At 44.4% G+C, this 12,598-nt stretch overlaps 1 protein-coding gene across 1 annotated transcript; it reads right to left on the bottom strand.

The window, feature by feature from the left end:
- Nucleotides 1-3,795: 3,795 nt before the first annotated feature.
- LOC128708713 (oxidative stress-induced growth inhibitor 2-like) lies at nt 3,796-11,973 on the bottom strand. Its single transcript, XM_053803693.1, has 5 exons — nt 11,904-11,973; nt 8,602-8,807; nt 8,445-8,528; nt 5,004-5,665; nt 3,796-4,912 (listed from the first exon to the last, which is right to left on the bottom strand). Exons 1-5 carry the CDS (start codon nt 11,971-11,973, stop codon nt 3,796-3,798), a joined length of 2,139 nt encoding a protein of 712 aa, XP_053659668.1.
- Between the last annotated feature and the right edge of the window lie 625 nt (nt 11,974-12,598).

Genomic DNA, 12,598 nt, shown 5'->3' with positions numbered 1-12,598 from the left:
CTTGCTGACTTTAATAATTGTCGTTAGGGGAACGCATCTTTTCTCTGGCGAATGTAAGGGCAGCTGAGGTACTAGGAAGCGGGTTTTAATTATTATGAATGACACCTTTTGACACTACAGTGCTCCGTGTGATTTTTTCTTACACTAGCGACAATTGAAGTATTGTATGCTAGTATTTTCAATACTCACATATGGTTCCTAAGAAGCGGACACTTTGATGAAACAGACGGCTTTTCAGAGGAGAACTTGTAGTAGAATGGAGGTATGAGTACAATAATGAGTTCTAACAGTCGAAAATCAGCTCAGAATACCTTTAGGATGACAGTAACATAAGAACATTTCCATTATTTCTATGGATTCATAATTTCCATCCATTTCCATTTTCCAGGGACATAGGCATTATTAAGATGGAGTTAACAGAACCCGAAAACATATCTCTTCTACCCAATAAATAATCCGAGAGCTCTGAAATTAAGCTAGACACTCATTTCTTCTGAATCTTTTTTTTCCAAAGTAAACAAAGATGTTTAACCTCACTATTCAATTTCTCCTGTAGTCATCCTGCAGGATAAACAACTTATATTTTAGTATCTATTCTTACAAATGCTTCAAATTTAAATCACAGTATTTGCGTTGCAGGTTTTCAAATTTAGCAATTTAGTGCAAGCGAACCAGGCGTGAGCATGTTGTATTCAGCTACATGTGTGAGAGCGCCCTCTATATTTGAGATGAGAAACCGGAGGCTTATTCCGGACCGCACGGGATCTATTCTTCAAACGGTAGCACTCATGACTCTCATCGGGACTATGAAACTCAGACAAACTGAAATTTGCCTTTTCAAATAAAAAGTGGCTTTATATCATAAATCGCGTGTGTAATACGAAATTTCATTCATTGGTACATAAGTGGAATAAAACGTCAAATAGTTCCTAAACACCCTGGAGGTTGTAGTGCTTCAACAAAGCCAAACTAAAAGCGAAAAGAACCAAACGATAGACTTCCAACGAATTTTAAATAACTTTTTTGATAAATTTCCCGAATCGTCAACTCGCAAATAAAAGTGATCTTTACTTCACTCCACAAAGTAAGTTTCGGATATTTTAGATTCCTCCCCTTTGACACGATCTGTCACAGATTCTTTGTGTGTTTTGCATTATATTTTCAACTTTCCATAAAAGAAGAATAAAACGTAACAATTTTACGTAAAGACGTAATGTTTTCTTTTTGATTCGCGCAATGATATTTTTGATTTGCGTTTCCGTTGTGTACTTCCTTGCCGGTTGCTACGTGTGCGCGTATTTGATGATTGAATGATGTCCTACTACTAGTTCTAGCGCAATTTTGCTCGCTACAACACAGCATAGGGATATATCTTCACCAACAACCAAACACGCACACACGCGCGCACACGTACACGCACAGTACAATTTAAGTAACGTTATACATATGTACAAAACTTGTTAAACTTGAGTTTTATGGTAGAAGAATAGTAGTAACGATAGGTAGTAATGGTAGTATCAGGTTTGTTTGTTGCTGCAGCTGTCGTGTATGCATTTGACTTTGAGTCTACCCTGTGTGTTTTTTTCTGTTTGTTTTAGTTTTTCGTTTTAATTAATTGTCCACAAACGTCCATTTTAACGAGCTCACTATTATGCAATTGTCTTCCAATCACTCTAATCTGGTGACGCGAGAAACAAAACGGGGCCTCTAACGGCCCAGTGTAATTTCTTTACCGACGAACAAGGCAAAAGTTATACGGGAACGGAAATAGTAATAAAAAACATTCGAAAGGATCACCATTACAGATCGCATTCGCGCACAACTCTAACCGTGTTCCTAGACTAGTTCTAAAACGTACAAAGATCAGTCTCTAGGTTGTTTGCCTCTTGCTACTAGGTTTTTGTTCATATTACTTCTTCCGCGCTCTCCACTAGCTTCTCCTCCTTCTCCTTCTCCCCCTCTAATTCGTGCTTTTCTGCAACCGTCACACCGGTGTACTACTACGTGGGATCAAACGTAATTACTTTAGAATTCGGTTACATTCGTTACAATGGTTACAATATTCGCAATCTTGATGTTTGTTTTTTGGATTATAAGATGTCGTGGAGGAGAAGGTTTGCTTTAGTTATATATAAATGTATAGTAATATATTCCTAAAGTACAACTATTAGAACGACAATTGAGTGAGAGACAAATTTAAGCTTAAAGTTCAAACTGTGAATTAAAACGTACATTGGCTTGTTACAGTAGTGTTTTATATACGTTGCAAAATGTTACTGACGGTTGTTACGATTCGTTTTGTTTTATGTTTACGAAGTACATCCGCTTGCTTACGAAGAGTTCCAATATATTTCGACCCTACTATTTCCCGGCTGGGCTTTACGATACGAAAGTAATGAGTCGCATACAATTGCTTGGATAGTTCCTGGGTAAACGACTATCACGAGGGCTAAGGCAGACTTAGGTTCCGTGTGTCAGAAAGAAAACTACAATGGCAGTAGATACTACGGACGAAAGTGATAGTTTCGTTAGGACGACTGCTCAACTGTCACTCCCAACCATCCTCTGGACAATCATCAACCATCCGGCAACCACGCGTCCCGTTGAGGTCAGAAACGGGTGTACGGACGGGTGCAAATGGAAAACAATATCATTTCAAATCGATCTATAGTTGTTGATCGTGATCTGGATACGGCGTGTGCGTGTGGGTGATGGTGTTGACAGGGTGGTGCAGTTTGCAAGGAAACTAAATTATCTAACACAAAACCTTCTCTATTCACATTTAAGCGAAACTAAATCACAGACGGATAAGTGTACTAAAAATGACGGGAGGCTTCCTGCAAAGCCCCCACGCGGTTAAAGCGGATGGGGATGATGAATTGTAGAACCATTGGAATCCCCGCTAGGCAGATTGGTTGATAGGATTGCTTTCTCTTGTACTGCTGCTAATATTCGGGGCTGTTGTTTTTTAAAGGTACCGTATACAACTACACACTAACAGTTCCTAACTCATGGAGTGGATCGTAGTGCAATCGTAAGAGTATTTGTAGGGCATACTTTGCTTTGGGAATGTTGGGGTGTTTTGCTTTCCCGGTTAAAGTGTGAGGATTAAAAAAACGGAAAAACCCGAAATTGTAAACATAAACATATTAATTACAATTAAGCATCGCTACAATGATCACTCTTGCGATTAGCGATTGATTGAACACTAACAATCTTCTTTTGGTTGATACAAACAAGAGAAAAATATTGTATACAGCGCTTAAAACTAAAAAAAACCTAACATCCTCACAAGCGTTGAGTGGCACGAGCGTTAACAGCTCGAACGAATAAAACGTAATTCACACTATTGCGTTAGTCAACATATAAAGCCAAAACAGAAAAAAATACTATACGCTGAATTCAACAGCACTTCAAATTGACATATTTGGTGAAGCATTGGTCACCGAATGTGCGTTAACGTTAAACGTTTCGCTACCGTGATTTTTTATCGATGGTTGTCGATCTTAAAATCGTGTGAAAGTCTTTCAATTTAATCGAAACCACCGTTAAACGATAGCCAGTCTGTAAAAAGGCACGAACCTCTCCGTACAGTTTTGTCGTACAGGTGGTGGCGCGCCATGGTGTGTTGATTATTAACCAAACGTTGTCTGTCCATTTGGAACCTGTATTCCCGAACGCGGTTACAGACAGACCCTTCCAAACAAAGAACCCGAAACCATTTTGGGGATCGGTGCAAGGTAACGATTACCCACGTCAAACGAATCGTGTTCATCGAATCGTGCGCCAACCAAATCAATCGTTTTCCGTACGCTTGTGCAGTGCGGCCGTAATACTGAGTGCACCGCCGGGTATGAAGCGCACAAAGTTATCCCCCACCAGTGGTCCCATCGCGTACAGTCCGGCGTGTGACGTTCGCAACACCGCGTTCGTGTATTTATCCACGTCGATTGGATTGTTTTTGCAGTCGATTGGTTTCGCTGGATCTTCCCCGAGGCCCATACCGGAGGCAGCGCTCAGGTTTAGGCCGGTTTTCTCATCCTGCTGGTGCGGACAGTGGCCACCGAGGGCCACATTTAGCACATTGTACTGTAGATGTTGCTGCTTGTGGCGGGGTTTATCGGTGAGGTTGATGTGTTTGCATTTGGCACACATGTTCTTCAACCAGAAAAGCTTCCGGCCAAGACACGAGGATAGCAGCTGCTCCGTAAACATCCACATCGTTAGCGGTTGGACCGGTTGTCGGCCAAAGCAATGGTTAAGGGCCGTTTCGTCGTCCGTTTCCGAATCGGGGCAGGAGATTAGCACCGGCGGTGGGTTGGGTGCTTCGGTGCTGGATCCATTCGTACTTTTTGCACCCGTTATCGACGAGATGAAGCGTAGATCGGGCCGGGAACCGATCAGTATTGCACAGTACGATACGTCTAGCTCACGCCGTTCACCCGTCTTCAGGTGTTGCACGGTCACGCGCCGCGAATCACCTCCGATGGCTATGTCCACTATCGTGTGCTCGGGTAACGGAGTGTACAGCTCATGCTTGCGGTTCGAGTCCTTCATCATCTTGTGCACCTCGTGGTACTCGGGGTACACGTTTCCGGGCAGCATCTTGTCCAATCCAGCCGTCCGGTTCCGGTACACATGAACCACAGGAATGCCGGACGACCGGCAAATGGTGACCGCATCGGCCGCACTAAGCCCTGCACCGACGATCAACACCGGTTTTAGCTGCGTGCGAGCCTGTTCGTCGTACTTTTCCAGCGCACGTTCGAGATGTGGCAGTTCGTACTTTACCCACGGCATCTCCAAACCTTCGCCTTTCACGCCCAATCGGTTCGCAAGATCGGAAGCACCATTCGCCAGCACGAGATTATTGCAAACGATCGTGAAGCGTTTGTTTGTCATTCGGTTGAAGCTGCAATTTATAAATAAAAATATTTACAAAATAAGTTTAACCATCAACTGTAAGAACTCCTGCAAGAAAAAGATTTTCTTTGAACACTTACCCAGCCACAATCCACCGGCCTATCCGGAAACGTTCCGGCAGCGCCGCTTCACACTTCCCATCCAGCGGCACAACCGTGGTCACAATCGTTTCGTTCATAAAGTACCGCTCGAGACCCATTTCCGCCACGTAGCTTTCGTAGTACTGTGCGACACTAGATATTAGGGCACGCGTTTCGACCTCCTTCGAAACTTGTCGCTTCAGCGAAAGATTCCTGCGCGGTGGGTAGAGCAACTTCACGTTCACTTTGCCACTGCGCTCGTCTAGCACGGCCACCACATTGCCACCGCCGTCGCTGTGCTGCTGCTGCTCCCCAGAAATGCCATTTCCTTCCGCACTGCTCATGTTATTGTTACCGTCCGTGTGCGTTCCGCTGCGATAACATTTGCTACACTTGATTAAGGGCACTTTCTGTCCGCTACGCTTCATGCGCTTTGCCAGCTCATTACACCTGGCACAACACGGCACCGGCTCGGACGCAATCGGTTTCAACGGTTGAGCAGATTCGTCAACAGCCTCCACCGGCGGATGGCGTGATTCCCATTCCGCGAACGGTAGACCGGGTAGGGACATCCAGGCGGCGAGCGAGAGTGTGCGCAGGTTTGGATCCATTCGATGCCAGGAACCGCCCGGTGGTCCCCGTCCCAGTACGAGATGGTCAATCTGAAACAGATGAAAGAAGCGTTAGTTGCTGTTGGTGTTGTTTACCGTACCCGGAGTGACTGATGAACAGGTGGGAACATATTGAATTAATGTATCCTGCGGTTCGAAATCGACGGTAAACGGCTAGCACGAATCGATTAGTTTGTGAATTTGCTACGTAAATGACTGCCGGCAATGCCAATGTTTTTCTTAACCCCGTCCCCGGTGGCGCGTGTGCCAACCGTTGGCCAAATAAAACAACCGAACATTACTCGCAGAAATGTGTGTCGGCGCACTCAACTGCTATGTATGCGGAGAAAACAAATTTTATGCTTCGTTTACCAAAAAAAATGTACAAGTTCGCACAACAGTAACGGCACGTGTTATTATAAGCAACGGAAAACACAAATAAACAGGAACTGTGTATCAAAGGGAAAATCAAAAGTAAACAATCGACTGCAAATTGTTCCACATAAAATTGTCACCCGTTCGCAGTGCGCAGAATTCAGGCGGATTATTGCACGCGTTCAATTATGCACACGCCACGACTGGTGCCGTTGCTGGATTTCATCGGCCAGCCTCGTTTCAAATATCGATTCACCGTACCGGAACCGGCACGTTTGCATATCAAATCGAGCATAAACATTGCTCAGTGGCGTGGACATCATGATACGGACATCGGAACAATGTAGATGACAAACTGTTATTACTAAGATGGGAGATGCACAAACCGAGTAAACTTTAAACTTGTTTAACTGCTACATGCATCATTGTATCAGCCTGGAATGGTATTACGTTGAAGTTGCACTGAAGTGGTAAATTTGGGAGATGATGGTAAAGCAGCAGGATAATAAGGCACATTAATATTACAGAGGTTCTGATGACAGATGAATTCTTGACAAAGATTAAATCTCTAGATTAATTCATATAAACTTTTGCTTATCCTTAGTTATAGTAAGCATAGAGTTTGAGACTTGAATGTAGACATTTTTGGTCATCTTATATTGGTCATCTCAGATTGTTATATATATATTTAGCTAAGCTATCCTGAAGACAAGAACAACACTAATTTACAGCCTCATAAACAATAAATAAATACCAATGGATTTTCTAGCCAAAAAATTACTTAACTCTTTATCCTTAGCTAAAGACCAATTCTTAATCCTTAGTTATAGAAAGCATAGAGTCTGAGACCTGTGGTTATCTTCTATTGGTCATCTCAGATCTATAGACATCATCCTAAGCTTCTGTTCAGTGGTCATGTTCTATTGATCATCTCAGATCCTTACATACAATCCTAAACTATTCTGAAGACATAGACAACACTAGTTTACAGCCTGCTATATGTAGTGTTCTAAGTAAACGCAGTGTTTCGCTCAGCGGTCAGTAGATAATTAGCCAAGGATCCGACAACCATAAACTTCCAGTTGGGGAATAACAAGGCAAACCCAACAAAAGATAGTGATTCTACATAAGGACTTGCTAATAAATGTCCATTTGCGCAGAAACAATGGTTACCAATAGGTGAGGACCCTTTCTAAGTCTAAGTCTGAGGTTGAGATACGAAATAAAGTTATGAAGAAGTAGTGTTTAACCGTGTTAGAGAGATGGGATTGCTAAAAAACCCCTGAAGAATAGCCTACACTTTCGATCTCTACATTAAAGAGCTATGTGAGGTGTACGATAACCTTATTATTCTACCCTAGTCATGTCATTGAAATGACACCAGACAACCTGAACCGTTAAATCTTTTTCAGACCCTTCGAACGTTTAGAAGACGAGTGTTGGGACTTAAATTAGGGTACGTTGATGACGTTAAGGCTTCCGCTAGAATTTCCGTAGTAAAAAACTCTTCTGTCAGCGCGTCCCGGTGGCATGATGGCAGAGGCGCCGGTCTCTACACGAACGGACTGGACCAAAATCCCATCCGGGCCAATCTCCCGTAGCAAGGACTGACTATCCGGCTACGTGGTAAAATAAGTCGATAAGGCCAGGCCGTTCTAACGAAAAAAAAATCTTCTAAGATCACTAAGATCACTTAGCACTTGACGAGTAAGTGAAAAATGTATTGCACAACATGTTCCACTTTCTCATTTACTATGACAATAATATCTTCAAACTATCATGCCATGATTAATCAGAACGGAAACAAAAGGTGATTCAACCACACTTTTCTCTATCGCTTTGGAACGCATTCTGAACAGCAAACACTAGAAACATTGTTTTGTGTGTTCAGTCGTTTTATCGCTCACTGCACCACTAAACGACGAGCTGTGCTCACCAGGCGACTAACAGCTAATATTTAAATAGTGATTATAAATTCGGTGTCAGATAGTTAAACACCACATCGATATCTACCGCTCCACGGGGGGGTACCTGACAAAAAAATTCCATGACATCGATGGTTTCGATTTCAATTGCGTCCCAATGACGGTGGATGGGAATGATTTGGAGGGTGGTGGTTTTTATTTTCCTGCAATTCATCAACAGCAGGGGGGAAAAAATGGCAAAGCGATTGGTAAATATTTATCCACCCGACTGTGCACGATCGATGCGTGACGATAAGGCGGGAACAAGGGCAGCGAGGCGCGATTTATGATAGCTGCACCACTCGTAGCGCTACATTCACAATCGCACACCCGGTTTTGTCATGTGCGCGATAGTGACGGGTTGAGATTAGAGGGTGAAGCAAATCAATTTCAATTATACAAGAGTTCGACCGACAAACGAAAAAACAGGACACCAAGATAAGTGCGATGACATCAAGGGGTTTCGATGAAGGCCCCGGTACGTTTCTTACCTCCTTTTCCGGGTGGTACCGGTACTCGACCATGGAAGGTAGATCCATACCCAAATCGGCACACGGATGCTGCAAACTGTCGAGCTGTAATAGAGGAGAAACGCGTTTTAATTTGACTGCTTGATCGCACCAAAGACGACCTAGAAGTTCTACTCACCAGCAACGAAACAGGATTGGTGCTGCGTCCTTCCAAACCATCCGCCAAACTGAACAGATCATGCTCGACCAAACTCTTGTTCGAATCGTAATAATTTAACCGTGCCCGCAGCAGCTCGTCTGGATGCTTCTGAGCCTTCTCCGGCGACCAGTACGGCCAGTGCCCGGCCAGCATGTACGACAGTGATATACCGCTCGGTCCATTGCCTGCAAATAGAACGAGAGGGCGTTTAATCACTGTGAACCGGTGAAGCGTTGAGGAACATGTGTGCCTAAGTATTTTTGCATCGAATTGAATATTCTGCGCCCGCTTGTATCTTTCGACGTTCTCTGTTGCTATTGCCTCATAAAGCACCGGTACCGCAGGCCTCTCTGGTAGCGAAACCAACAATCAAGCGCTCGGGTCAGAAGGTTAGGCAATGCACTTCCACATTCGCTCCAGCGCGTCCCGATAACACACATCGAGCGAGCGTTCGGTTTTGCTTGATTAATATTAATTACAGGCCTTCCCTACGATACGTGACCTAACAGCACCCAGCGCAAGACGCAAATCGCGTCAAAGTCAGCTGTAATTTATTCCGCTTAACAAACTCTCGTAACATTCGCGCAAAAGATCATTGTCAAGGTGACAGTATGGGGAAGGCGAGATTAGAAATTGCTCATGAACAGCTGAGTTCTCTTGGTGCTGTGGAGGAACTCTTCAGAACATTCCGGACATCCAACTGTTCCGTCACGTAATGGATGACCAACGAAGCTTCCCAAATTGTGCGCCATCATATTGTGAGGTCACAACCAGATAAGCTTGCGAAAAAAAGGCCGATCATTAAACCTCTGCCAGAGAAAGCGTTTAATCTTATCGCCAGAAAAAAAAACCAGACGTGACCATCGTTGAGGTCGCGATGTTCTAGAATAGGAGTGTGATGGATGTGCCGGTAGGGGGCGCGCACATACCTCAACTCTTATCTTGCACATGTGTGCGCGCGCGCGCGCACATTACTCACCATCCGTCTAGTGTGTGCGCTCCAACAAAACGAGCCCCACCCCCCCGGGAACAGCTGATCGCCGGTACAGAAATAGACCCCCCAACGTAACGATAAGACGTCCCCGTTAGACGCGTCCGTGCTGGCCCAATTGTGTCTGCCAAGCGCACGTTTTTCGTCGTGCGCACAATCGTTGACAGGCGCACGCGAGTTCATTTATCAACTCACGTACCGGTACAAGCCGGACTTTGCGTCCCGCGGATGATGACGACGGCAGAGAATGCGCTACGGCAGTACCTGGGCGATTCTCGGTAGATGGCGTAGCGCTTTATTTAGATCGAAGCTTCAACACAGTAGACGACACAGATGACATTTCATTCTCGAGCTACTAGTCCACAGGGTACACACACGCGGATAGCACATGACAGTGATAAGTGCTTTGCATACAACCGTACTATCTACTCCAGAACCACGTGGTCGCCTGGGGGTTGTGTGACGCAGAGTGGATGGAGGCCCAACATACCTTTAAGTAATGCGATTTATCTGGTACGACAACTTTTTCACACTCGCTTTTTTGTATATTTGTTTGCTGTTTGTCAGCAATGGTCAGCATTCACATCTGGAACGCAAAAAAAAAAGGCGAAGCTGGACAGGTGGTGGTGGACAGAGTTCCAACAATTGCTGTATCTTGTTCCACCGTATCCACTTATCAGGAATGGGGATGAGTCGGCAAAAGGCGAGAACCAGTGCCAGAAAAACCGAGGTTTGAAGTACAACTCTATTCGCAACAGGCATTCTGATTCTGATGGATGATCTTTGATAGTGGGGTTTGAGTTCTAGTGTACAAATAGGTGCCGGAAGCGTTATCTTATCGTTTCTGCTTCTTCCATTCGATCACTTGCCAACGACGTTGGCGGATCGATGATGGATCACTTTTCACGATGATGGAGGAATCGAAACGAGTTCCAGGATCTCTGCATAATGCAACAAAAACGGCACGTGCAAACGCTGTGATGTGATGCGTGCTAGAGGTGGCCCGCACTGTATTATTTATAACCCTACTCCGGCGCCATCCATCCCAACTTCTGCTTTGTAGTCAGAGGCGTCAGACGACGATCGTCTACAAAATTTCCGAACTCCCAAACCGGCACGTTTTCGACGCGACGCCGCTGTGTTGAATGTTATAAGCCGTTCGGAGCTTCAGAACGATTGTACAAATACGAGCCATTGCAACACGTGAGCGATTCAAAAATAGTACACCGTACAAACGGCAAGTAGGAAGATCGTTAGCTCCGATCGTAAATCTTGCGCCCAAGATCAAGCCGGGCAGGGTTTGTAGCTTGTACGGATTGATGTCAATTTACAAAACATTGCACGCTGAGTGGTGTCTTTAATGATTTTATACTAATAAAAGAGGGGCGGGGGGGGGGGGGGGGTTGATAAGACAGATGTGCAATCTGATACCGCTGCTAGTGCGCCACCATTCCATTGAACTTTCGGTGCTTGAAATGGGTGCAAAGTGTGGAGTGAGTAAAAGAGCTCAGCTTTATTGCGCAATTGATGCTGAAGCTTTGCTGCTACTATGTGGCAGCTTAATAGGTACTACACAACGGATCTGCAGGAATTGATTAGAGTGAAGCTGCAAGTAATGATACCATCCCCCCCGCCGCATGGACGAGATTGAGTGCAGCGGATTTGCTCATTGTATGTCTTCCTACGCCAAGGAAGACGTATTCTCGGTGAGCCCAAAGTCCATGTCTCATGTTACTTTGTGGTTAAACCACTTCCTGGTAATGGTTCTAATCTTTCGAAAGCTTATCAGAATCCGCTCTTATCAGACACAAAACTTTCCATTTTACCGTCCGCACGGCAATCGAAACTGATGGATCTGTGTCGTGTACAAAAAAAACCTACGGAAAACAAGTGTCTCCGATAAAAAAAAAAAAACGTTACACACAACTAGTTCGCTAAGAGATATCAATGCTTGAATGTTGAAGAATGTGCGAGTCACCTACGTAAAGCCAGTAAATGGCTTGGTAATAATTAATGAGCTAATATTGATCGAACGATTGTGAGGTTTCGTACAAAAGTAATACTTCCACGAATGATGCACTCAATCAACACAATCTGAGAAGGTGTCTACTAAAAACTGTCTAGCACGCTGTTACATTTCGTCACAGTAACGCTCCACTAGTACGATCGATCACCACAGGACGAATCGGATATCGATGATCATTCGACAAGCCGGTCATAAAATTAAATTAACGACACGTCCTTCCTTCCACCCTCACTCTCTTCTACTTCACTAGTGTCTGCTACTTACCAATAATGACCACATCCTTGTAGATGGTGTCCTTGTGCAATAGATTTCCCTTGCTAGCGATATCCTTCATTTTGTGAATTTTGTATAGCCGATTTTTCGCTCCACTTAACGCACCTAGCTTAAACGAACACACTTAAGCGCGTCTTTCGAACTGAACTGAGCGCACGTTTGTGATTTAGTTGTTGTTGTTGTTGCTTCAAACAAAAAATACGATTGCTTAGACTCCTCTCAGGCTCGTTTCCCTCTTGCGTTGGAGTGGTTTTCTTCGATCGAATCGCTGTGGTGCGATTAGTAATCACGCATTCGCGCCGCGAACGGGGGAAACAACAACAGCAAAAACACGAAGAAAACTACGAGTTACACGACGTGAAACACCTGCAACATACACACGTACGGTCCGAAACCGGGGTTGGTTTCGTGTATGTATCTCTGCGCTGCTTCCGAATGGTTCAGCGTTCACCGTCACGACTTCACTAATTGCACTCTAATTTGCTATTAGACGTACAAACAAAACAAAAAAAAAAACGCACGCACACCACTGTTACGCTTAGAAAAAAAGGGGGGGATGAGTGAGATCTGGATTGATCACTATATGCGCGACTCGGCGTTTTGGAACAGTTTCACTTCGCGCAACAAATGCAAGATAATCGTGCTAACTGACTCACTAAAACAAAAAAATATTTACTCTGTCACCA

This window comes from Anopheles marshallii, chromosome 2 (assembly GCF_943734725.1).
Source record: "Anopheles marshallii chromosome 2, idAnoMarsDA_429_01, whole genome shotgun sequence".
In the NCBI taxonomy this organism is placed as follows: domain Eukaryota; kingdom Metazoa; phylum Arthropoda; class Insecta; order Diptera; family Culicidae; genus Anopheles; species Anopheles marshallii.
Note: the sequence above shows the minus strand (reverse complement) of the source record. Positions and strands in the feature narration are given on the sequence as shown.